General features: G+C 31.9%; 1 protein-coding gene across 2 annotated transcripts; it reads left to right on the plus strand.

The window, feature by feature from the left end:
• The first annotated feature begins 8,970 nt into the window (after positions 1-8,970).
• LOC111381750 (ubiquitin-conjugating enzyme E2 28-like) lies at positions 8,971-11,212 on the plus strand. 2 transcript variants are annotated; one of them, XM_023005563.1, is made up of 4 exons: positions 8,973-9,105; positions 10,002-10,129; positions 10,233-10,337; positions 10,897-11,212. In XM_023005563.1, exons 1-4 carry the CDS (start codon positions 9,036-9,038, stop codon positions 11,038-11,040), a joined length of 447 nt encoding a protein of 148 aa, XP_022861331.1. In that variant the 5' UTR covers positions 8,973-9,035; the 3' UTR covers positions 11,041-11,212. The 2 variants fall into 2 exon arrangements, with proteins under 2 accessions (XP_022861332.1, XP_022861331.1); XM_023005564.1 differs by lacking the exon at positions 10,233-10,337 and having other exon boundaries at positions 8,971-9,105.
• Positions 11,213-27,745: the final 16,533 nt, after the last annotated feature.

A 27,745-nucleotide genomic window follows, 5' to 3' on the forward strand; every position in this document is an offset into this window, starting at 1 on the left:
CATGACCACCCCACTCGTGAAAGATATTTATTGGCCAAAAAAATCATTCTTAGTCACCAAGCACCCAATTTCCCCTCCATTGGAACCCACGAGTATCACTGAAGCACTCTCATTCATGATGGTATGATGCTATGTCCTCTGAATTGACTCACTCAGGAGATATGATACATGGCAACTGGTTCCGCCCATACAACACTTCCATATTATTGGCTGTAAGTGGGCGTTTAGGATTAAGAGGCATATAGATGGTTCAGTTGTTCAATTTAAGGTGAGCTTTGTAGCGAAAGGGTTTAACCATAGACATGGTCTGGATTACAAAGAGACATTTAGCCTTGTAGTTAAACTAGTCACAATTCGAACTGTTTTGACTCTTGCTGTGGTACAAGGTTGGTCCTTAAGGTAGTTAGACATAAATAATGACTTTCGTCATGGACATCTCACAAAAATTGTACATAAAACAACCACTAGGATTTCGGGATAATGATAAATCAAATCATGTATGTTGCCTTCAAAAGGGAATGTATTGTCTTAAACACCAATTTCGTAGAGTTCAAAAAACAACGTAGCATAGCAAGATCTTCAACTGAGGGTATAGAGCTTTAGCAATAGTGGCAGTCGAGTCCATGTGAATCCTTTGTTTCATGAACTGAAATTTTCATTAACCAATCCTCCTCTACTTCTATGTGACAACTTGGAGCACCATACCTCAGTTTTAATCCTGTCTAGCACTCTGGGATGAAACACATTCAAATTGACATTCATTTTGTGCGAGACTTGGTTTAAAAGAATGTACTCCATGTACGGCATGTTCATATCAATGATCAACTTGTACATGTACTAATCAAGCCCCTTTCGCGACAACAGGCTAATTATATATGCAATAAGATCGACTTTATTGATGGTAGTCCATTCTTTAAGGGGCATATCAAGGAAGATGCTAAACATATGGGATCAATATTTCCTACAATAATCAAACCTTCATTTTGTGCTCAACTTGATTTCAACAACAGTTTTTATTCTTTCAATATCATTGTCATTAGGCTTTAAATCTTCGATTACATTTTTTGTATTCCATAATTCATGCTTTCACATTGTATATAATTAGAGTATGTCTAGAAATGAAAATATGTGGATTAAAATCTTTAAAACTTTAGGAATGCAAATCCTCTTTATCGGGAAGGAATTGGAGTATGAGAAGAGTCCTAACCCCCCAAACCCACCCTATCACGCACGTATCAAAGAAGAAAACTGTCTAGCGTGCATTAAACTCGGTCTTCTCCAAAGTTGCATTGCAAGAATTAATAGATCTGAACATTATGTTTTTATGAAATTCAAGATTCTTTAGAAAGTGAGTTCTATGCTTTTGTATGGCAAAACATATTAGAAATAGAAGATACTAAAATATAGGATGTAGAATGTTTAGAAACATATCTTCATAAATAATCAAAGTCAGATTTTTAAGAATAGAGAGAGCCAAATAAAGGAAGGTTTCCTTGCTAACCAACCTCAGATCATTGATAATGCCATTTGTACACTCTTTTTGTACATCATGCTTTATATTATTACCCTTGTTGTCAACAAATGATTGGGTGGAAAAACTATTTTTTTACATCACTTAAATATGATCAACAATCCTAATGGATGACCGACGCTCACATTGGTAGGGTTTCCACTTCTTTTTTGGATTTTTTTAATCATGCAGGTCCGCTCCCTGTTAGAGAATGTAAACCATCATTTCAAAAAAATTCTGGCAAAGTAATTTAATTCTAAATATGATACAACAGATCAAGCATCATCAATTGCGTCCTCATTCATATATGTATCTTCAAAGAAAAAGGAAGGTTACATATGAGTGAGAAAAGGCAACATTATTTATAAGTAATAAATTTCATATTAGGCTAAATGATTTGTTTATATCAGTTTAATTTAGTATTAGCTTGCTTGCTTCCGTATTTTTGCATTTTCCACTTGCTTTTCCAATGACTATTATTATAATGGGCAATTTATACAACAAAGAGGAAATTCACAAAATAGTCAACTTTTGACTTTGCATTTACAAAAATGTCACTTTTTTAAAATTTTTGCAAGATTGTCAATTTTGGACATTTTCCCCCCTTAAAAATTCAAATATCCTACACATCATTGAGTTGACAACATAAAAAGTTGTACAAAAAGTGGAGAAAATGTGACAATCAATCAGCTCACAATTGTACTTCAAAGTCCTTACAATATATATAAGAGCAAAATTTATTAGTTATTAACTCATTCATTTTTTCTCTCTAGTAAGTTTCTTTGCAAAATTTCTCATTTCTTCTTTTCTATGATTCCTCTCTTGATTCTTTGAAAACTATATGGAGTGCAAGTTCTTGCGTTGGGAACCCGTTTATTACGTCAATACAAAAGAAAGAAGAATATCTTAGGTAATGTTTCGAATATATGCGTTTTTTCTATCGATTGAAGGTTTTGTTTCAAGTTTTTTACTAATGTTCGTTTTTTTTGTCTTTTTCTTAGATTGCACTATCAATTTTTGAGTTCCCCACATCTAGACCTTGAGTTAGATTGTTTTCTATTTTGGGTTCTGCTTTGTTTGGAATGTATATTTACAGGTAATTTGAATTTCTCCATTTTTTGGGATTTATATTTTTTCAGCATTTTGATTTTTTCAAAATTTTTTTATATATGAATTTTTTTCATATTTTCTAAAAAAATATTTCATGTTCTGTCAATTTTTTTACTTCAAATTTCTCTGAATTTGTTTGATTTGTGGAAACTGATTGTTGTATTATACTTGTCATTCCAACCTACCTTATTTATTACATTTTTTTAGGTTAGGCATGGGAATCGAATCTTCTAAGTGAACTGTTTAATTTGTCACGATGAAAATCTGTGCAGTTATGAATTCTTGACACAGGAGAATTTTTCGAAAGATCAGTTATGTGACCTATCGTCGCAATAAACTGTTATTCCCGACAGTTCGTTTAAATTATTCTCGACACATGAGTCATCTTTCGATATGAAATGTCATTCTTGATAGTTAAAAGGCAGTATTTCTCGAACATTATAGTTTTTTTTTTATTTCTTGTACGTATGTTTAGCATTAACATCTGAAGAATTCAAAATTTAAATACACTCGTCTCATTTCGTAATATGCAAACTATAAATATTGAATTCATGCCCATTAGTATTGTAATTGTTGTTTTCAATTAGATGGAGGATGCATCAACCCGTGCTCGGATAATCATGAGGGTCAATTGTCTAGAGGGAACCAAGAGGTGAACGGCATGTGCATTAATTATGAGAAATTCAAAATTTTAAATGCTCTCATCTCATTTTGTAATTTGCAAAATGAAAATAATGAACTCATGTCAGTTAGTGTTGCAAATGTTGTTTTCAAATAGATGAAGGAGCCAAAGAGCTTAAAGTGTCATGCCTGGATAACGAGAAAGTTCCCTCAACTTATAGTGTGACGAAGGCGGCCACCATACTTATCGAAAGTAACGATGTTGTTAACACAAAGGGACAATGATCGACACACATTCGATTTCCTATAACATCTATTAAGACTCCATACACCAAGGAGAGAAGAAAGAGAGTAAAGAAATAGTGTGATGAAATTTGTTAATATTACATTAAAATTGATTTGTGTACTAAATGACCTCATTTTACTTCCCTCCAAGAATGAATTATAAACATGATTTGTTGGTTGCATCCAGATGTGGTTACACATTTTATCATTTCTCGTTTCTTATACTTGTTGGATTGTTCAATTAGTACGAGAAAAATTGTTGAGTTATGTATTATAGTTTTGTCAGGGATAAATATAGTAACGTAATGTCTTTACCAAATGTTTTGCAACAGCTTATCTCTTATGGATCTTATTTTTAGTTATATTTTCTACTCACTACCAATTGTCGAGAATGATAGAAGGTTTCTTTTGGGACTGATAGTTTAATTGTCAAGATGTTACGCAATATCAGCAAATGCTAATAATAATGTAAGTTGAGAATGTGTTCGGGAGCAGCATGACCCACATACATTTTTTGTAGTCAAATTTTCTACTTTGAAACCATCCGTCAAGAATGATAGAATCCATCTGTTGGATGGTATGCAATTTTTGTCTATGTAATTATTTTGCTCGTGAACTTAAACACGACTAATGTCTGCAACAATAATAAAATTAAAATCATAATATAATTTCAGAATGTACAACGCTATCGGGGGGAACATTCAAAATACAACTTTAATTACTTTTAGAAATCAAGTCTATTCACATGAGTTATGTTAAAATGGTGTTGGAACACGTGGTCCGGTTATGGCCAACTCTACCATAACAAATGCATATGGTAATACTTGTTGAAACTAAAGCTAAAGTGATTTTGTCTACTCTCCACTTCCATTCGTTATCCACATAAACATATTTTCTCCTATGTGACACAATGAATCTCAAATGATTATTAATATCTAAAAAGTTGAGATTGCAATGGTAAGAACTCTGCACAATTAATATGTCGACATTTAATAGCATGAAAGTGACACATTTGAATATTTAAATCCATTCAATAACAAAAGTTGAAATGAATGCCTGAATCCCAACAGTTAAATTATCTATCTCGACAATTTCTAAATGTCAGTTTTGACAGTTTAGATGTCTAATATGATGATTTCGAAATGTTGAATTCGATAGTTGAACCGTCGAAATTGTCAGAAAGCTTGAAAACATGTATTTGGTATTTTGGAAGAAATTATTCAAAACATTAATGGTGATAATCAATTCTCAATTGCAATATCACGTCTTCTCAAAAATAAATAAGGAACAACTCAATACTTCATTAATTATGGAATCCTTCACATTTTCTAAAGGACGTTGATATCTTTTTCCCTAAAAAATATATCAAGAATAAAACAAATCAATGAATAAGAGTTTCAAAAATTTCAAATAAATATGACTATGTTCTATTGAACATTTAAAGTAGTAAGCTATAAGATGAAAATATAAATAATTTATAATAGTTAATATCTGAAAAATGGATGATGAATATGATAGTAATGTCTTTTTGATGATGAAATAAAGAATATGGATAAGAGGTTAGGATTTGTGAATGGTAAGAAGTTATGTGTGTGTGTGTGTGTGTGTGTTTTTTTTTTTTTTAATTTTTCAAATTCTTTTTTTTTCACCAAAATTCATACTATCCAATATAATAATGATATCTCTAATATTTATAATATATAAAACAAATCATCACATCACAACATTAATGACTTTCAAATCAAGGATTAAATGCTCCTAAAAAAGTGTCATTAAGGCTAATATGGACCTTTCACACCAAAAAGTGACATTTTTTTTAACCATATTTATTGCAAATGAAATTTTTTTTGGGCATTTTCAAATTTAGTGACATTTATGAAAATTTCCCTTATACAAATACCCTTAAAATTAGGGTCATTTGTAACATCAGAATAAACATGGGGCTATAATATAAATATAATATTTTTTTATCATTAATAACAACAAATCACGATTAAAAAAGAGGCATAATAACAGTGAGAAAATTGAAACCTAAACCATCAAATCAACAAAAATTGAAATCAGAAGAGGAAATCTTGCACGAATCAATACTACAAGATCAAGGCTATTTCAAGTAGCTTATCTTTAAAGGAAATTTTTGAATTTCTTCTTCAAATATGCAAATAATCAACACAAATTTACACGTTTGTAATTTTTGAATTTTGATTGAATCAGTTCATTTTTGGTTAATTATTCAATAAGAAATTATAGATCATTATTATTCAGTAAATGGAAAGCAATTATAGACTAATTTCTCATGACAACTGCTGATTAGTGCCCAATTTTTAATCGTGATTTTTTTTTTTTGATGGATATGCAGTCACGAGGTGGTTTTTAAAATTCAATGACCGTTTGAAAAACTTTTTATAAGTAGCTAAGATATCGCCAAGAATATTTTGGGCTAGCATGTTGCAAAGAAATATCAAGGTCTATACCATCAATATCAATTTTAAAAAATAAAATAACATTTTGGTCCGCGCAACACAGAGAACCTGAACTTAAGTCCTAAACCTAACATAATTTATTAGACTTATACTTTGAGGACTATTTGTTATGAATTAATTTGTTCATCATTTGTGATACTAACTTGAGCTCGTTGAGTGTGGAGCTTCACCATTATTATCGAGTATTTTTAAGAAGTTCAGGTCGTGTGAACCTATGCCACTGTCGCAAGCATTTATAATACGATGCCATAAGTTTGATCTTGAATACAAACGACGAATGCTCAAGGCACGTGAGTGCGAAAATACTTTTTCGAAGGCTATTCTACATAAGAAAAAATCGTTATTAAAGCATATATAAAGAAAAAAGTTAAACCTGTTGAACATGACTTCACAACCAAATAGTGAAGAACACGTGGCATGGTTAACAAAAGGTGGAAAAGTAACAAATGAATTAAAGCTAATTAATCAACAATTGCCTCATGTCATTCAAAAAAGAAAAGATATAACTACCCTCATGACCTCATCAAAAACCTATAAATAGACATAATTTGGAGCAAAAAATAATATGTTCGATATACTCTTTTCAAATAGTCGTTTCTCTTCAAGCTCTTATTTTAATAGAATTCAGTAAGTTTAGGAAGCGAAAAGTTTGATTAGGTGAAAGGAATTTATTAATCTCAATTTTGAGGTCAATAATGTTGTTTCATTTTCGAACATCTTATTTCTTTTCTTCAATTTCTAGGGAGGAAAATCATTGGAGCACCTTCTTATGTTGATTGTAGCGTAAATTTAAAACACAATAGGTTTTTATGCATAGAGATGGTCTTAGAAGATTTCCCATCGATGCTTAGATTATGAAACTTACTCAAAACTACAGAATGAGAAAGGGGTCTTCGCTTTTGCTATTGAAGTCGTGATCAGAAGAAAAAGAAGTCTGGAAACGCCTACTCTATGACATTGTTTGGGCTTCATTTTAGTTTTAATGTTATTTTTCTTCTTTTCAAATACACATTCTTCAATAAAATAATGGTACGCGTAAATTCAAAATTTTCCTCCTTTTTAACTACACATTTTCCAAAAACGACTATTCTAAAACACAATTTTTTCTTAAAAATAAATTTTTAATGGAGCCCAAACAGGGGCTATATTTTGATCGACAATAGGCTCTCTTTTATGTCCCTTTCCATATGAGGAAGTAGGTCTCTTTCCCAGTTAATGTTGGAATTTATGGGATAATTTTGTAGATGTAAATTGAAAAAAATTTCAATTAGTGCAATGATTGGTTGCTTACTTTTCAAACGCAAATGGTACATATCAAAAAGTCCTGTTGATTTGAAATAGGTGTGATTATTCAAGAAGGTACATTATCAAAAGTCATGATATTCGATAGAGTGCAATACAGACCAGTAAATATGATCTAATGGATCACACTTGTTTAAGTCAAAAGATACAAATATTCAAAAAGACACTTGGAAATTTTTAAATAGGGACCCTAATTCCAAATTTCATACAACAAATCAATTGAAGAAAATTTGATTTCTAAATTCTCTTCTCTCTTCAAAATATTCTATTGTTTCATTTTCCTGATATTAATTTCCATTCGAACTATTTTCAGAAATAAAATTCCGTCCGAGCAATTTTAATTCGTGTCATTTTCGTTCATAAAAAATACTGTCAACACTTTGGTTCGTCCGACAACACTAATATTGTACTAAACTAATTTTAGAAGAAACCTTGTATCTAGGAAAATAAACGTCCATTTGATTATGTTAGTACTAGTACAAAGTTGAAATCTATCTTAATGAAGATTTGCATTCATATACCTCACTTCATTTTATCTCATTCTAATTTTTACGTTTCAATAAGCTACATTTTGTGCATATTTTGATTTCGATAAGTCAAACTCTATTCGGTATTTTGCACCATTAAATCTCTATTTTAGCATATTAGAATACACTTACTCTGATTAAAAGGAAATTCAAAAAAATTCTAGTGATCATTCTCTAGATATCAGTGGTCGGTTTGTGTTGAGCTTTCGATCTCATTGTTGCCACTATTTTGATTTGTTCTTTTATGCGTTATTAAGAGACCAAAACTTTGCCTTTTAATGTTGCTGCATGCCTAATATTAGTAGTAAATTCTGTCTTAGCTTCCTCGATATATTTTGCTTGTAGAAATGGTTCATTTGTGATAGTATAATGCGTCTTTTTTATATTGGCTTAATTATCAAGCTACCTACCTGCCTTATTATTAATATCTATTTTTATTCTGTACGTTGAAATAGTAAAAGATAAGATTCCATTATTAGAGGCAATTAGACGCTTGAAAGTGGAAGTTGACCATTGCTCCTTATCAATCGCATCTCTTTTTGTCAATTTCATGAAATGGGTGGGGCCGAAGGTCGGTTGCAGAGGCGGAAATCCATTACGAATCCTTTCACGAAAAGCTAGATTTTCCACTATGTACAAAGTTTGAAGTGAATTGATGGCTTGTTTGCTTTTCTTTATCCAATTTAACATGATTAGGACATGATACTGAGAGCCTGTTTATGCCCCTTTAATTTCAAAAAATGTATTATGGAATAGTGTTTAATGTTGAAATGTGTGGTTAAAAAAGAATGAAAAGTTTTTGATTGATGTGTAATATTATTTTAATGAAGATTTTGTGATTGAAAATGAGTACTATAGAAAAAATAATGTGGTAGAATAGTTGACGAACAAAGGTTGAATAAAATTCGACAATAAAGTAGATGACTGACCAATGTTTTTAAAGATCTTTAAGACCAAATGAAGAATAAACCAGCAGACTAAGACTATTGTTCATGTTGGGAGCATATTGGAAAATTGTTGGCTCCTACCTTTTTTTTTCATTGGAATCTGTTCTGTGCCCACTTGATAAGAAAGTTCATTGAATCTCTCTCTCTCTCTCTCTCTCTCTCTCAATTTTTCTATATATATAGCACCTCATTTCTTCCATGAGAAAGTGTCCTAGAATTCAAGTTCAGCTGCTTCCTTCCTCCAATCAAAATGGCATCAAGGAGAATTCTCAAAGAGCTCAGGGAATTGCAAAAAGACCCTCCTACTTCCTGCAGTGCAGGTACCTATTACTTCCCCCAACTTACCTTTAACCTTATTTTTCATGGTTCATCTAATTGAAGCTCGAAACTAACTAAAGTTTGAAGGTCAATAACAAGTCATTTTAGATTTTGACACATAGTTTATCAAGATCACGTCAATTTTGAAATTTCTTTTATTACGTTCGTCTTTCCCTTAATTTATGTACATAGTATTCCCTTCATTTTTATTTTTCTTCTAAAATCAAACCATCACAGCTAGGACACTTATTAATTATACAAATAAACCAAAATACAATCTTAGTTATAGCGTGACCTGCAACAACTTGAGCTTCGCGTCCAAACCGTTATATCGTACATACTATTTATTTTGAGAGAGCCTAAGCCATCTTACCCTCACAGATTTATATCCCAAGATTCAAATTCAAGACATCTTTCTTATGAGTGACTTAAGTTGAATTCTAGTGCTAATTGCGCTAATAATATTACATGTTGTCCGCTTTGAGAAAGTCTAAACCCATTTTAAATATCTCGTATGGCAAATGTCTTGAGTTCCAATTTTGGGGAACACGATAGAAATCAATGAAGATTAAAATGGATTTATACTCTCTCAAAATAGATAGTACATAAATTAGTGACTTGGACACGAGACCTAGATCGTTTCATGACCTTCCATCAATAAGAGTACAAAATTGAAAAATAAATCCGCCCAAAAAAATTGGGAGATAAAGTTCAAAGGGTGTGTCATTTTCATGTTAAGCCTCACCATATATCAATCAAGAACTCAGTTTCTCATCATCATACAGGTCGTAGTATAATATATATTTCCAAAACTTAGATCACATCTCTCATCGACATATCGATGTACAACAGTTTGAGTCGATATATGCTTATTTCTTTATTTTTAATATAAATCCAGGTCCGGTGGCACAAGATATGTTTCATTGGCAAGCAACCATAATTGGGCCAAATGAGAGTCCATATGCAGGAGGTGTTTTCCAAGTTACCATCCATTTCCCACCTGATTATCCTTTTAAACCTCCCAAGGTACATATCTAAATTAAAAATCAAATTAATTTATTTTCTTCATTTAGTTATTAATTATTAAAAAGAAAAATAAAATAATATATTGATACAAATTGATGAGCAGGTTGCCTTCAGGACAAAAGTTTTCCATCCAAATATAAATAATAATGGTAATATTTGCTTGGATATTCTAAAGGATCAGTGGAGCCCCGCTCTCACCATATCAAATGTAATATTCTTGTCCCATACTCCTTTATAATTGTACAATCATGTTAAGGTTGTTCCACATCGGTTGTGGATGAGGTTAGTATTTAATTTACAAGTGTGAGGGAAAGCCTAATCTCTTGAGTTGGCTTTTGGGGTGAGAAAGACCTAATACCATCCAATACTGGTATCAAAGCCCAGTTTATCAACAAGTCTCCGGCCTAAAAATCACGAAAATACGGGTTTGTGTGAGGGGGAGATTGTTTGGTCTCCCGCAAAGCCTGAAGTGTGGGGGGGGGGGGATTGTTGAGGTTGTCCCACATTGGTTATGGATGAAATTGGTATTCAGTTTATAAGTGTGAGGGAAAGTCTCACCTCTTGAGCTAGTTTTTGGGGTGAGAGAGGTCCAATACCACCCAATAAATCATTCATTATCATCAAAACTGTCCAAATCTTTGTTATGATTGTCACATGGCCTTCATGGAAAATTAGACGTGCAACAATTTATGAATTTAAAGGAAATTAATAATGTAGTGTTTTTGTTAAAATTGTTTCTAAGTGCAAATATTGTTTGTTCGGTGTAGGTTTTACTTTCGATATGTTCGTTGCTAACCGACCCGAACCCAGATGATCCATTGGTTCCAGAAATTGCTCACATGTATAAAACTGATAGAGCCAAGTATGAATCAATGGCCCAGGGCTGGACCCATAAATATGCAATGTGTTGATAATTTATATCAAGTTTATTATTTTTGTGTCGAATTAATTAATTTCTATATTGAGTGTAGAAGTAGAAAACTTTGAGTGGATATGCTCTATAGTTCATGTTTAATAAATTGATTGAGTATTGCTTGGATTTGTGCTGAAATGGAATGTGGGTAATCCCTTTTTAGCGAGATTTTTAGAAGAGTTACTAAATGTACAAGTACGAATGATTCTTCAAGAAAATATAGTAAACGATGCAAATAAAAAGCATTTCAATAATCATTCGCCTTTTAAGACGAACGGCTAATTTGGTGATCAACAGTTTACATTGATTTTAAACTTAAATTTTCTACATGGAAAAATCGAATTACTTATTGAGAATACGATTTATCTAAATTTTGGAATGAGACTCCATATCTGAATCCCTCTCACATATTAATCAGTTTTCGATGTTGTAATCATTTCATCTTTATGAAAATAATTATACACAACTTGATATCTAGTATGGATCAAATATTTTTGGCGTAAAAAATTGTATATGCTTTTAGAACTTGTGGGTAATTTATTAGGAATCAAAGCTCTGTATTTATAAGACAGAATCAATTATACAATAGTAATAATTTTTATGGTTGTAGGGGTACAATTGCCATTCACATGCAAATGCTAATAAACTTGCCTTTTGCAACACTCCCAATTGAATGATACATTACAAAATATCTGTCTCATTAAAACATTGTTTGATAAAAACCCAATGAGAAAAAATCAAAATGAAGGAAAAAGAGTATAGTTATTTTGGCGTATTAAAAATAAATGCGGTCTCATTAAAACCATGCTAGAAAAATTTAGTGGGATAAAATCTAAGCGAAGAAAAAAGAGTATAGCTACTCCTCCTGATATTGATCACTGAAGATTTTTGAGTTGACACATTCCAATCTCATGAACTAATTTCTTGAATGTAAATATTAGTAGTGCTTTTGTGAATAAATAGGTCACATTGTCACTTGAGCGAATTTGTTGGATATCGATGTTACCATTCTTTTGAAACTTATGTGTATAATAGAATTTTGAAAAAAATATTTTTCGTCATGTCACATTTGATATAGCCTCCTCTAAGTTGTGCATATAAGCTGCATTGTCTTCATACAAAATTGTTGGACTATCTTTTATTGTAGTTAATCCGCATGATGCTTGGATGTGAAGAGTCATGTTTCTCAACCATACACATTTTCAACTAGCTTCATGGATTGCAACAATTTCAAAATGATTTGAGGATGTTGTTGTCAATGATTGCTTTTCAGATCTCCATAGTTGTTCATCCACGTGTAAACACATAACATATTTATGATTTAGCTTTATGTGTGTCAGATAGATAACCTACATCTACATATCCCACTAAGGCAGATCCCGACTTTTAAGAATAAATAATTTTAAATAAATAGTACCTTTTAGGTAATGAAAAATATGTTTAACACTATTCTAATGTCTTTAAGTTGGTGTAGAGTTATATCTTGTAAGGAGATCTGTAGAAAAAGTTATGTCGGGTCGAGCACAATTTGCAAGATAAGTTAATACTCCAACTGCACTAAGATATGGTATTTCAGGACCAAGAACATTTTCTTCATCTTCAAATTACGAAATAGAACCTTTTTTCATCTAGTGATCGAATAGTCATAGGTGATGTCAATGGATGTGCATCATCCAATAAAAACGTTTTAAAACTTTTTTGTATACGTAGATTGTGAACAAATAATCCATCTGTGTAATGTTCAATCTGCAGTCTGAGACAAAATTTGATTTTTCCCAAATCATTCATTTCAAATTCATTTTCAAATAATCAACAGTTTTGTTGAACTCTTCAGAAGTTCCAATTAAATTCAAATAATCAACATAAACTAACACAATTGGAAATCCAATATTTGTTTTCTTCATGAAAATATATGGGCAGAAATTGTGATTTGCAATTTAATTGAGAACATGGTTCTCAGACATGTATCATTTGTTCCTGGCACCTTAAGTCCTTCAGGGACTTTTGTGTGTGTGTGTGTGTGTGTACACACGTACACGTACATGTACATATACATATATTTAAGCGATAACATATAATTTATTGAAATCTCATTATTTTTCGACACTTGTGGTTCTTCGGGAACCATATCTTCAGTATTTGATTGATTAATCTTTTCTAATGTTACTCTTTCTGAAGTTTTTGGTTGATTTTTCTCATACACCTTTTTTTTTGAGGTACTCCAACTGGTCGACCACACTTCTGACGTATTTTAGATTCATTTGCTATAGCAATTTGTATTTCAGGAACATCAATTTTTGCTGTAATATTTTCTACTGGTATATATGACTTTATCATTTTTCTCGTGTCAACAAATAGATCAGGTAATTGATTTACAACTCTTTGCAAATGAATGACTTTTTCAACCTCTTACTCACATTGATTGTTGCAGGGATCAAAGTGAGATAGAGTTGTTCATTCCAAGTAATTTCACCTAATTTTTCTGGATTTAGTTTTTCCCATCCCAAGGTTGGGAAGGTCATTTCATCAAAATGATATTCTACAAAATGTGCAGTAAAGAAATTATCCATTAAATGTTTAATATACCTAATAATTGATGATGAAGCAAAACCCACATAAATCTCAAATCTTCGTTAGGAACCTATTTTGGTATGTGTGTGTGTGTGTGTGGGGGGGGGGGGTAAAATAGGGATTTGGACAGCACAACCAAAAATCCATAGGTGAGAGATATCTGGTTCATGACCAAATGTCAATTGGAAAGGTGAATATTGATAATAGACGGTTGGTCTAATACGAACCAATAATGCAGCATGTAACATAGCATGACCCCAAACAGAAGCTAGAAGTTTTGTTTTCATAAGTAATTGTCTAACAATAAGTTGCAGGCGTTTAATAAATGACTCTGTCAAACCATTTTGTGTATGAACATGCACAACTAGATGTTCAATTACAATCCCAGTTGACATACAATAATCATCGAATGCTTGTGATCTAAATTCACCAGTATTGTCAAGGCGAATAGTCTTAATTGAGTAATTGAAAAATTGCGCTCGTAATTTTATAATTTGAGCAAATAGTCTAGCAAAGGTTATATTCCTAATGGAAAGTAGGTAAACACGTGACCATCTAGTAGAAGAATCAATTAATACTATAAAATAACAAAATAGTCCACATGGTGGGTGTATTGGCCTACATATATCTTCATGAATTCTTTCCAAAAAAGTTGGAGATTCAATATTGACCTTTGTAGTCGAAGGTTTAATGACTAACTTGCCTTGCGAACAAACTACATGTGCATAATCATTAGGTAAAAGAACCTTCTGGTTCTTTAAAGGATATTCATGAGAATTGTTTATTATTCGACGCATCATTCTAACTCCTGGATGTCCAAGTCGATCATTTCAAAGTATAAAACTTTTTGGGCAACGAACTTCCGGTTTATGACAATATTTGATTCAACCATTTTTATAAATGTATAATACGATGGGAGTGCATTAAATTTTTCTTTTATCTGTTTCTGACCATATACAAAAGAAGTTATGCAAAAATATTCAATATTATTTTTTTGCATCGTCTCAATATGATATCCATTACAACGGATATCTTTAAAACTAAGCAAATTTCTTTTAAATTTGCTAGAATAAAGTGCATTGTTAATATATAATTTTGTATTATTTGATAAATTAACAAGCTCTGCCGGAGCTTTCAACAATATTCGATGCACCCGATATTGTATTGACATTATTTTCTTTTAATGCTAAGTCCAAAAAATATTTTTTGTCTTGAAAAATAATATATGTAGTTGCACTATCAATCAAACAGGTGTCTTGACAATCCATCATGAATTTATCAATATAACAAAATAGATATATTTAAAAAACTTGAATTTAAATTTAAAATGGTCAACAAAATTCAATACTATGAAATTAACGATATGTAATAAAGTTCAAAACTTTTATGCTAAAAGTAAAAGCATATTTCAAAATAAAAGGAAATATTAGAGATAGAGAAAATAAACTAATCTACATCTTCCATCACACCACCCCCAAATCAAATGGTCAATATTCTCATTAGATCAGCAAAGAAATCGGAAATATTCAAATGAGTCACATCTATTGGGCCATCATAATCAGCAAAATTTGTCTCCACATTTCCCTTTCCCTTGATTGATTTTTGATAGAGATCCATAAGTTGTTTTGCCATACTATACGTACGTGTCCAATGCCCTTTCATTCCATATCTAAAGCAACTTTCTTCGTGTACCTATTTGGATGTGCTACTTTCATTTGCTTTGTGCCTTTTGAAATTGTTGCCTTGTTGTTGATAACATTATTAATTATTTCATCCACGATTTATTTCACATGCACGTGCACGTCCATGTCCACGTTCTTGTCTTTTGCAGTTGCTTCAGATAATAGTACAGAACCAATTGGACGTAACCCATGAATTTTCATCAGCAGCTCATTATTCTATTCAGCAACAAGCATGCAAGATATAAGTTCTGGGTATTTTTTAAAACCTCGCTCGTGATATTGCTACTGTAGAAGTATATTTGAGGCGTGAAAGGTAGAAAAAATTTTCTTCAACATATCTTCATCAGTGATTTTTTCTCCATACAATGTCAATTTTGAAATATTCTGAGCAATTCAGAATTGTACTCACTAACAGTTTTGAAGTCTTGCAAACGAAGGTGCATCCACTCATAGCTGGCTTTGGGGAGGATTATAGTCCTCTGATGATCAAATCTTTCAGTTATTTTTTTTTAAAGAACTTGTGGATCTTTTTCAGTGAGTTATTCAGTTTTCAATCCATCGTGAAGATGATGGTGAAGGAAGATGAGTGCTTTTGCACGATCCCGCAGGAATTCTTTGTTTCATTCTTTTATTGTCTTTCCCAAACCTTTTGAGATAAGATAGATATCAACATCGAGTAACCATGATAGATAATTTTTTTCAGATTTATCAAGTGCAACAAACTCAAGTTTCGTGATATTTGTCATTTGCTTAACTACACAATAAAGTAAAAGAGAATATAATTAGTTTCAAAGAATATAATTAAACATCAGATAATAGTTAATCAAGTAATAATATCAACACAACATAAGTTACATATTTTCCTTAAGGGATAAACACTAAAATAATATGTTCTTTGAAATATATGCTACTTCGGAAGCACGTTATATTTTACTATTACTTCTTCAAGAGCAATTTGTTAATTTTTTCTAGAATATTGAAAATTATAATTTATGCTCTTTAAGAGCAAATAATATTTTTCAGGAATATTAATTATAATACTGTGCTACTTCAAGAGCAACAACAATTAAGAATGAATTCAATAATTGATATTTTATTGCTAAATATATTTAAAAAAAAAATTTGATGAAACATTCAACAATTGTACAACACAATAATAATATTAATTAATTTATTATCACATGTAAATTATTTGCTTGAATTCGTTAAAGTGAATTGAGTGAAAAAGAAAAATTAATAACGTAGACTTCGTTTATATGAATTGAGATTTGGCAAATTGACGAGCCCGTGCAAAAGAATAAAACATTTATAGTGGATTAAAGTAAAAGTGTTTTTTTTTTTTTTTTTTAAATTGTGCTTTGCGGCGGATAGACAAAACCATGCAGTGCCAATGAAATAAAAATTTCTGCATAAGAATACAACTTGAAGCTACATAGGATTTGCTTAATTACATAAACAATTACAAAAACATTGATACACAATTGAACCAAAAAATGAAATAGATTGCTTCAGCACATGTATTGATTTTTCTAGAAACATGTGGTTGGGAATTTGTGCTGCATGGAAAAAGATGCGGGGTATACAAAAACATAGTAGCACAAATTGCGGCCAAAAAAAAGTTCGTAGTGTCATAAACAAATTGCTTGCGTAGAATTATTCACGTTTGTACATATATAATGAAGTAGAGAAGAAAAAGCAATTACCTTGTATAAAAAAAAATTCACATGTCACCAAATTAATTTCGGTACATACGATAATAATTATGTTTTAAAAAAAATTACTACCTTCACTAAATTTTGAAGGATTAAGCTTTCGTACTGATAATATGTTCTGGGGAAAAAAAGAAGAAGAAAAAGAAGAGAATAGAGAGAACTCAATAGACTTGTATGTATTTTATTAAAAACCAAAGTGGGTAGAATTAGGGAATCAACAGTAATTATTTTTTAGGGCTACGGGGTTACAATTGTCATTCACATGTAAACCCTAATAAACTTGTCTTTTACAATATCTTTTATAATAAAGTTAGACATTATAATATAGAACTTAGAGTCATTAAATTTAAATGATCAATTCGATATGTCTAAAATTTAATGAAGAGTCGAATTTCAATTAATATTGTGAGATTAACCACTATCTTACGATCGTATTAAAAGTATTGATTAAATAATAATTAGAGTTGGAGTACTATAATTAATAAAGTTGACAATTGTACGACAAACTAATAAGAATATGTTAGTCTCGATTAGATTAGTGTTTTGCACTAGTCAATTGAAAAATATATAAGTGCAAAAAGGATAGAAATTTTTGGTGGGGTAACTCTATAAAATGATTGTTCACTACAACAAATCACTAAGAATCAATTCTCCGAATCCTAATCAACCTCCAAGAAAAATTGGGAGTTGGAACTATGGCTTGTGTTCTTGCAGATCGTGGGCAATTGGGCACCATCAGACTAGGGATTTCTGTACATTGCTACATGTTAAGGCAGGGAATGGTAACAGACAGTCCTACATATAATTCTCTTGTTATTATGTATGGAAAATGTGGCCGTAAAAAGCAGAGTTATGAAGTTATCAGCACGACGAATGAAAGAGATGTTTTCACCTCGAATGAAATAGTTTCTGGATATGTACAGAATGGAAATTTAAATAAGATTCTTGTCTCTTTAATGAAATGAGAATAGCACACCACAATCCAGATTAAATAATTATTATCTCCCTTCTTCAAGGTTGTGCTTTCATTCGGGCTAACCAGTAGGGGAAGTGGTTTCATAACTTTGTTGTTAGGTACTGTCTGGGACCATGTATCATGATTGACATTGCTTTCTTTGATATGTATGCCAAATGTGGCGATTTGGGTACTGCTAGAAAGTGTTTTGATAGGATGTCGAAGTAGAAGCTACAACTGTAGTAATATATTGATTTATTTTCATTAATGTTATATTGTTTTTAACTCCACAATACAAAAAGTCGGGCTCCGTCCCTGGTGACAATCGAGTTAAAATTTGTCTACAGCTTAGAAATTCACATCCCAATAAATAAACCCTTGGAAGCATACTTCAATTTTTTGAAGATCACGAAAAAATGTTAATAAGTATTCAAAGGTTAATTTTGATTCTTAGTTTTCATTTTTAATATTTTTTTAAGGGTTTTTTACATTTTCTTTTTTCCTTTGTGATTTTTCTATCTCATTTCCACTTAATCCCACAGGCCATGCAATCCTAATTTCACAACCTATATGCTATCTATATTCACTGTACAAATGGTTTCTGTACTATGTGATGGCTAGTGAGAATTTGGTTTTGCAGAGCATTTCTTGACAATGTTATTTCTTGACACCAGAATTCAAACCACTGTTCATGACGAATATTTTATTGCATACGGTTCCGAGGAAGTTACTGTAGTTAGCAATTATCTCATACATGAATTGTCGTCACGTAGCTTCATTGATTAACTAGTTATTTCCTTCATCCCTTTATTCAACAACCTGCTTTTGGTCTATTACTAGTTCTCCGTGACTTCCAGTAAAGCTACAATTCTGGTGGATCCAAGCTCAACAAATCTTTGTTGAAACTCTTTGTTTCAAACTCGATTGGTGTATTCACGATCTTGACATCCCCAGAGGAATTAGTAGTAGAGGCTGAGATTTCTTTTTTGAGCCACAGAAACTCTATTTCATGTTGACAAATCGCCTTTAAATACTCCTTCAACTTTCCCATTAATCCGCTTTTCACACCATTAACCCATACTTTACTTCGGTACATTTCTTGATCTTTGAAATGAAGTGAAATCTGTTGAGGTTATCTCACATCATCTGTAGAAGGAGCTGGTAGTTAGTTCGTAAGTGTGAGAAAAAGTCTCAACTCTTGAAATAGCTTTTAGGATTTGAGAAGGACTAAGACCACCTAACAAGTGGTACCTAAACTATTGGTTGTGATTTGTACGAGGTTTTTATTATTGATGGCTGCCATGAAGCATGAAATTTCGCTCTTAGATATTCGTTATGACAAGTAAATAAGCGAGTTATACTCATTTAGATAGCTTTGGAAGTGTGTTGGGATCTAACAAAATCCACACAACTTGAACGACGGAGGAGAAACAATGGAAGGATTGAAAGGCTATTTCATCGATTCATTTTCATCTCTCTAGCAACATTCTTCAAAACGTTTTGAAGGAGAAAATGACAGCTGCATTGTGGTTGAATTTGGAGTATTTGTGCATGTCTAAAATTCTGACAAACAAATTGTGTTTGCAACCCACTTTGTTTATTTCATTCAGAGACACTATCTTAGATAGTCGTGATATTCTCACCATTGAAGATGCGTACGATGCCTTATTTTCGAATGAAAAGATAAAGCATCTGGTTGGATCTAAGGTTAGAGATGGAAAATGCCTTATTGTTCATGTGATCAGAAGAACGGTAAGTCGAGGTCAAATTTCAATAATCAGATTTGTTATTATTGCAAGAAGAAATGACATATTAAGAAGGATTGCAATAAATTACAGAACAAAGGTAATTTGATTGCAAATCATGGGAAGCAACCAAATACTTCAGACGAGACTAACATAGCCGAAAACTATTTAAGTGATTGAGATGTTTTGATAATTTCTGACATTGAATCCAAATCTGATATGGAGTGGATTTTGGACATAGCTTATGTATTCCATATGTGTCCCAATCAGGATTTGTTGGAAACATATAAAAAGGTGACACAGGGTATCATTGCCATGGGTAACAACGAACCTTGTTGGGTAGCTGGTACTGATAGAGTCGGATTGAAGTTGGTGGATGGAAAATTTAGAGCACTTGATCACGTTCAACATATTCTAGACTTCAAGAAGAATCTCATTTCGTTAAGTACTCTTAATTCTAGGGGGTACACAATCTTTAGAAGAGGTAGAGTCTTGAGGTTCAAAAGGATGTTCGTGTTAGAAGGGCGGAAGAGGTCCCAATTACACATCTTGCAAGGTCAGACAGAATTTATGAAGAAAAGTCAGCACAAATTTAGTACCGTGGTAGATATTCAAAGTGCTATTTACCTTTAGGATTAGGTTCGGGGTCCATATTGAAAAATACTACTCGGTCGAATTTGGAGGATATGGATAATTTCACTTTGCAGCCATTACTTGAGGTTCCATTGTATTCAACTGCTAGTGATAGATCCAATGGAGACAAGTACGTATAGTTGATTCGGTTGCATATTCTTTAGTGTTTTTAAAGTATTGAGACTAGTTAAGGGCCTTCTATGAAAGCATTGGGAGTTGATTCTACTGCATGGAGTGCTTGACACTATTTGGTAACTTCTAATTCTTAGTAAATTTTGGGAAACCCGATATTTAGGTTCTTGCATCTGTATTGGAAACCGTAGAAGAGGAGTATTTTGTGTTGGAGAAAGTTTGGTTCTTGTTGAAAGGTTAGAATTTTTCGTTGCAATCGAATTTATTTTTCGAAGTGGAGAAATTTTGAGCTTCTTTCATTGTATCGAAATTTGTATCAATGTGAAGATTGTTGGATTTTTTTAACTCAAATTAGGTATGATTTTTAAGAAAATATTTTTCCCTTATTTCCACTTGTTTTTATTGAAAAAATATTTTTTTCCCTTTATTCCACGTGATTTTAATCTTGTTTTCATCATTGCGATATTTCTAGTGTTTGGCATGCACTCCTATCAATATTATACTCTTTTACAAATTTTTTATTACTAAAATATAGAATAATTGTATAGACATAATTATTGTATTTGTTTTCTCCATATCAGTCAATTGAATAAAATATTCATTTCCTCTGCTAATTAATTCTGTCTTTTATCTTGTTATTTGTTTGTGATCATATACTTCATATCACATCATATATTACCTTAGTCAGTTTTATTTCCAAAAATATCATGGCATGTGCCTTGCTCTTAGTTCCCAAAAAAAATTATATCAAAGTAGGTCGTGGCATAAATATTGTTATTGATGTCGAAATTATATATATTTAAAATTGTAACGTCATTATCATTCACACACGGATGGGCTACCATCCAAATTCCTCCATTGGCAATGCACCTTAAGTCAAAAAAGATTATGAACCCACTTGTCTAAAAAATGCAAAACGGAAGGAAAATGAGCATAAATTTTTTTTAAACGGCTGGTGAAACTAATCGTCAAAGGTCATTGACAAGGTAAGTGTTTTACAAAACATAGTTTGGGGAGAATCATCTTCTTGTTCAACACGACTGTCGGTATGGGCTTTTGATAAATAGTTTCTCTTCTAATGTTATATGAGCACTGTATTGAATATTTATGAAACTTAAACTATATAAAACTTAATGAATTTTCAAGATATTCATGTCAAATCACCAAGAAAATTAATAAATGCGAAACATACCTTGATCCATGACTTTGTATCTTGAATCTTTATTCTTGAAGATCAACTTGCAATCCCCTCTTGATTTATCTTCTTGCTTTTAATCTTGATTGCCTTGTTTTTCAATTTAATTACTTCTTTCCCTTCTTTTTTTTTTGATTCTTGATTATAGATCTTGATTGTCAATTTTGGTTCTTCCTCTTTAATATGTTTTCTCTTGTATTCTTGTATTGATAGGATGGTACAAAGAATGAAGTATTACATATAAATTGGGACTGTGACCCCATATATAGTTTTCATATGTATTTCGCATGAAATACAATTTTAAAGGAATCTGATTTCTACACATATTTAGACCCACACTTTATTTAAATGCCCAAACTCCAATGACTTTCATTAGGCCTATAAGTCCTCGCCTTAATTGGATAGCTCTAAGCACAAATGCTTCAAACTAGGCTTCTCGCCTATCTAAAGTTTATAAAGGGTTTCGACAATTGCTTCACTTGGAACTCTATATGCTATAGTTTTTAATGTTTCTCTCTAGAGAGATTCTAGAAAGGGACTAATCATACTCCTTACATTGCCCTTAAGTGTTTTGTTTCGTTTTTCAGCAACACCATTCATGCTAGGAGAGCTTGACATGATGTATTGTAGGACGATTTCACATTTCTCTAGGAATTAAGCAAAAGGTCCTAGACGTTGTTCTCATGATCCATTATATTTTCCACAGTATTCACTATCATGATCAGATCCAACGTATTATTTTGCTAAGTTGATTTTCAACTGCAGCTTTGTAAGTTTTGAAATGTCTAGTGATTGAAATTTTACATGAAAGAGATACAAGTAGCAATAACAAGAAAATTCGTTTATAAACATGATAAATGATTGTTGACCAATTCAAGAAGCCAAAGGAAATAACCCATAGATATCCGTATGAATTAGTTCTAAGATGTTTAAAATTCTCTTGACACCTAATCTACTTTTGTTTGTTTGTTTGTTTATCCTTAATGCTATTAAAATAAATATTAAAGTATGAAAAATCGAAGGGATTAAAAATTTCTTCTGACATGAGTTCTTCAATTCTCTTTTGAGAAATATGACATGATTGTTTATGTCATGGTAAAGCGAAATTCTCATTGGTTAATTTATATTTAATACCTCGTGAATTCACATGCAAAGTGTTATTATAAGAGGCAACCGAATCATGCAAATACAAATTACTACACCAAATTTGAATCAAGAAAAAGACTAAATCGATTATTTTCAAATGAACAAAAATAAGCTAATTTCTCCAACACCGAAATAAAAATCAAATTTTGTCTAAATTACAGTTCCGCAAAAGTTTCCTTCAAATCCAAATAAAAATCAATCTTTAATATTAATCTAAAAATCCTTATAACCTTAAGGTCAACCCTTTCCTCTGATTCACCATTACCTACATAGATGAATCTTTTAATATCATTTGGCTTTCGGCTATTCAGGCAACCCTGCATTGACACATTTATATGAGTATTTGCTCCAGAATCAATCCACCAAGTATGTTTAGGTACTGAAACTAAATTAACTTCGGAACAAACCAAAGTGAGAAACGTATTTGGTACAATCTCTCCTTAAGTGTCCCGAAATTCCACAAAAATAACAATCAAATGATTCATCCTTTTCAAGTTTTTGTTGTTTCTTTTGACCTGACAAGATGTAATTTCCTTATTCTTTCTTCTCTTGAACTTGTCCTTAGAGGTACTAGCCAAGTGAACACTTTCTATTTTGTCTTGCTTTAATCTTTCTTCTTATTATACATAGTATGAAATGAGCTCATTAAGAGTCCACTTCTAGTTTTGACATTTATAACTTACCTTAAATTGATTGAATTGTGCATGAAGAGAAATCAAAACCAAACGTACGAGCAAATCATCAAATAGTTCTAACTTTAGGGTCTTTAGCATTGAAGCAATATGAGACATCTGCATAATGTACTCAGAATGTTTCCTTTACCTTTATATTTTAGTAAAATCAAGTTTGCCAAATGCGTACTAGTTTTGACTTAATTGCTTTTCCCAAAGTTTTTTTTTTCAATTTCATCAATAAATTTCTTGACAATAGTTACCATATCGGACACAGCACCCCTGAATGATTTTGGAATTCTACAGTTCATGATCATATGCGATTTCAATGATCATCAACAAAACTTTTATCCATAAATACAACAAGTTACTCAGTCCTTAGCGTAAGGTCTAAGTCCACGTAGCTAAGAACGATTTGAACATTCTTTTTCAGTCCTTAAAGTTGGTTCTATTAAGCACGTTAATTGAGTTGATGTTGGTAGACATGGAAGAAGTAGAAGAGTCAACTGAATAGAGAACAAAATCAAAGAAATTTGTTCACAATAGAATCCGTATTGAACAATTAATTCAAATTATGGTAGACCCCACAACATACGGAGCAAAAGATCAATATTTAGTCTTTGGACAAAAATACCTATTTGTAAGTGACACTCTTAGTGTAGTAATCAATATTGACAATAAATTATGTCAAACAATAAACCTATTTTTGGATCGATTCATAGTTACATGAATAAAAAAAAAACTTTATAATTGTCTAATATTTATTACAAATGTGTGCATGAATTCTGCCAAATATTTACCTTCCTTTAGGCTTGTCAATATTCACATAAATTACAAACACACAACCATCCTAATATTTCAAATAAATTAATTTAGACAAGGGAGGATACTTTGGTAATATGTTGTTTCAACGAATTTAGTTTGGAAAATTAGTAATCCGAAAGAAACTTTAATACCATGATCTAAATTTTAATGGTTAATCCCTTATCTTTTGAAAGATGGACAGAGATGCAGCATTGCAGTGCTTGGAACCGAGCGTTGTGACACTGCCTCGGCAATGCCAAGCCAACAAACGAGCACCACAACGCTGGACACGCTAAGGCATCGCAGTTGCCGTTTTGAACCAAAATTTTCTGAAAAAATCCTAAATTTTGAATCTTGCGGCTTGAAATCCACATCCAAAAATTTAGACAACTAAATTATGAATTTCAACCCTAAAATTCTTCCTTTAATCTCAGTGGTTTAGCATGAATTGGCTCTGATACCACTTGTTGAATATTTATGAAACTTAAACTTTATAAAACTTAATGAATTGCCAAGAAAGTATACCTTGATCCATGACTTTGTATCTTGAATATTTAATTTTGAAAATTAACTTGCAATCCCCTCTTTATTTATCTTCTTGCTTTTAATGTTAATTGCCTTGCTCTTCAATTTAATTGCTTTAATCCTTTCTTCTTAATTCTTGATTATTGTTTTTTATTCTTGATTGTTGATTTTGATTGTGAGTTTTGGATCTTCTTTTTAAATATATTTTCTCTTGTTTTCTTGTGTTGATGGAATGACATAAAGAATGAGAAATTACACATGAATTAGAGACCACAACTCTATATAAAGTTTCATTATGTATTTCGTCTACATGAAATACAATTCTAAATGAATATGGTCACTACACATACTTAGACTCACACTTTATTTAGATGTCCAAAACCCTATTACTTTAATTCTTTATTAGATCGGGCTTAACTTTAAGATAGTATTTATATACAGTTAATTACATATGAAAGCTCACATGACAAATTAATAATTGTGGAAATTACATCCACACATGTTTTTTAACTTTTAACTACAAAAATTAGGTTTAAAATTTATCTATTCAAAAATCAGGTTATAATTAAACTTTTAATATTAATAATAATATTAATAAATTAAATTAATCTACTAATTATGAAAAAAAATCATAATCCAGCTAATATTTTGCAGAAATATCTCCATCTACATTTTGCTAAATTCACTATCTTTTTCTTCATCTCTCTCGTTGGCAGAGTTCCTTTCGCCACCATGGCAACGCTACTTCTTTTCCCTTCTCCAAACCAAAGCCATGACCTCAGATTTACCACAAACAAATTAATCCTTTTCTATTAGATTTTGAAGCTTTTTCTAGCTGATTAAGCGAGGTATGCCACTTCCCTCTTGTTCTCTTATACTTTTTACTGTGTGTTGATTTTCTAATCATATTTTTGTTGTGTTGCAGAAGTGGTATATGTCAATTTCATTTTATGAATATGAATGATTTTCCATGATGGGTTGGGGAAAATGGGGCGTTAAGTTGCTGATTTTCTTCAAATACTAATAGTAATAAAGCTTCCCAGAATGTGGTAATGTATTTATCAATGTAGATTGCTTGGAAAATCTTAGTGAAGTGGTACAGATGGTGATGGTTATAGTGCTGTGTTTGGGTTAGGTTGGGTAGGGGTCAGGGTTGTATAATGACCAATAATATAGGTGCAGATGGTGGTGGTTATAGTGTTGTGTTTGAGTTAGGTTGGGTAGGGGTCACAGTTGTATAATGACCAATAATGTAGGTGACTGTGACCAATTAATTGGGTTAATTTGTGAAAGTGACCAATAAAATCGATATTTTGACCAATAAAAAATATTCGTTCTTAAATAATAAATGAATGGCTTTGTGGTGGTGGTGGTGTTGGCGATGGTCACATGTTCATAGAGTGTATGTCAAATGCTATGTTTATATCTAGTATCGGTGTAGGTGGTGGTGATAGGTCACATGTACAATGTCACGGGTCATTAGACATAGATCACAGGTAAATGTCCACAGGTCACAAATCATACAGTATTGGTCACAGATTATGTTTTGCAGATCAATGTTACACTCTGCATGTCACAAATCATATTGTGTAGGTCACAGATCAATATTAATTGGTCACATATCAGATTTTTCATATATTTATGCATAGATAACATGTCATAGGTAACAATTCACATGTCGTATTGTTAGCGTTGCCACTCACCTCCTACTCCTCCACCAAGTTCACTTCCAGATCTAACCCCAATCCATCGCCAACTCCATTGCCCAGTTCACCACCATCACCTTCTTCTCCACCTAATCCACACCCACCTTCCAGACCTCCACATCCACCTCCACTAAGTTCGCAACTTCTAAGACCGCCTTATAGAGGCACGCGCCACAATGCAGTTAGCGATGTTGTGCCTCTTCGGGCACAGTGAAGATCACTGTTGAGGAATGCTGACAACGAGCTTAGCTGTTAAAGAGAGAAGATGGAGAGAAAAAAGGACAGGGGAAGAGAGAGAGAATGAGAGGTATAGAGAGAATGGGAAAGGAACTGGAATGGGTCGAGATATTCGGATGGATATTTACTAGATATATAATTTATTATTTTATATATAATACTTGTTAATTATAACCTGAATTTTGAAATTTTAAACATTTTCTCTTAAAATTGAATTTGGGCATAGTTAATGCCTGAATTATGTATTCTTCCCTTTTTTATATTACATTTCTATACAGGTTAGGTGGGCAATTTTGGGTTGGGTTTATAGGTTAACCCATAACCCAACCCAACCCGACAAAAAAGGGCAAAAAATAAACCTAACCCAACCCATTTCATTGCAAAAACCGACCCAAACCGCTCGGGTTGGATTGGTTTGGGTTGGTTTTTGTCCACCACTAAACTTGGGACCTTTGACATGTATAAAACATATAAGGATGAAGTTGAAAATCATTTAAGTTAGAAAATAAAAACTTTAAGAAATGATAGAAGAGATTGATATTTTTCTAGTGATTTTGATTCATTTTGTAAATAATAGGGCGTAATTCATCAATATTATACATCTAAGACACCCGAACAAAATGGTTTGACTGAAAGAAAAAAAAGAACTTTAGTTAAAAGAAATCATCAAATGTTGGTTATGCTAGTGAACTCGAATTGAGAAGTCTTTAAAACAACTCCATTTGTTTTGCAAGTAGAAATCGATCCCAAAACTTAGAGAAAGGCTATGGTTTCTTGTGTGAACGCCTTTTGGAAAGATGCAATTAAAGATGGAATGAATTCAATTATGTCAAACAGTACATGAAAACTTGTTGATTTCCCACCCAAATCCAAGCCTATTGGACGTAAATGGGTGTTCAGGAGAATATAATGTTGATGGTTCTCTTAATACCTTTAAGGCTAGACTAGTAGGCAAAAGTTATCGATAATAATGTAAATAAATGTTTGTA

Source organism: Olea europaea, unplaced genomic scaffold (genome assembly GCF_002742605.1).
Source record: "Olea europaea var. sylvestris unplaced genomic scaffold, O_europaea_v1 scaffold2364, whole genome shotgun sequence".
Classification (NCBI taxonomy): Eukaryota; Viridiplantae; Streptophyta; class Magnoliopsida; order Lamiales; family Oleaceae; genus Olea; species Olea europaea.

What these genes read in the sequence shown, in the direction of transcription:
- LOC111381750 (XM_023005563.1), top strand. Translation starts at nt 9,036, where the DNA reads ATGGCATCAAGGAGAATTCTCAAAGAGCTCAGGGAATTGCAAAAAGAC. An exon ending in ATCCTTTTAAACCTCCCAAG is followed by an intron (nt 10,130 to 10,232) that starts GTACATATCTAA and finishes ATTGATGAGCAG; the next exon opens with GTTGCCTTCAGGACAAAAGT. An exon ending in CCGCTCTCACCATATCAAAT is followed by an intron (nt 10,338 to 10,896) that starts GTAATATTCTTG and finishes TGTTCGGTGTAG; the next exon opens with GTTTTACTTTCGATATGTTC.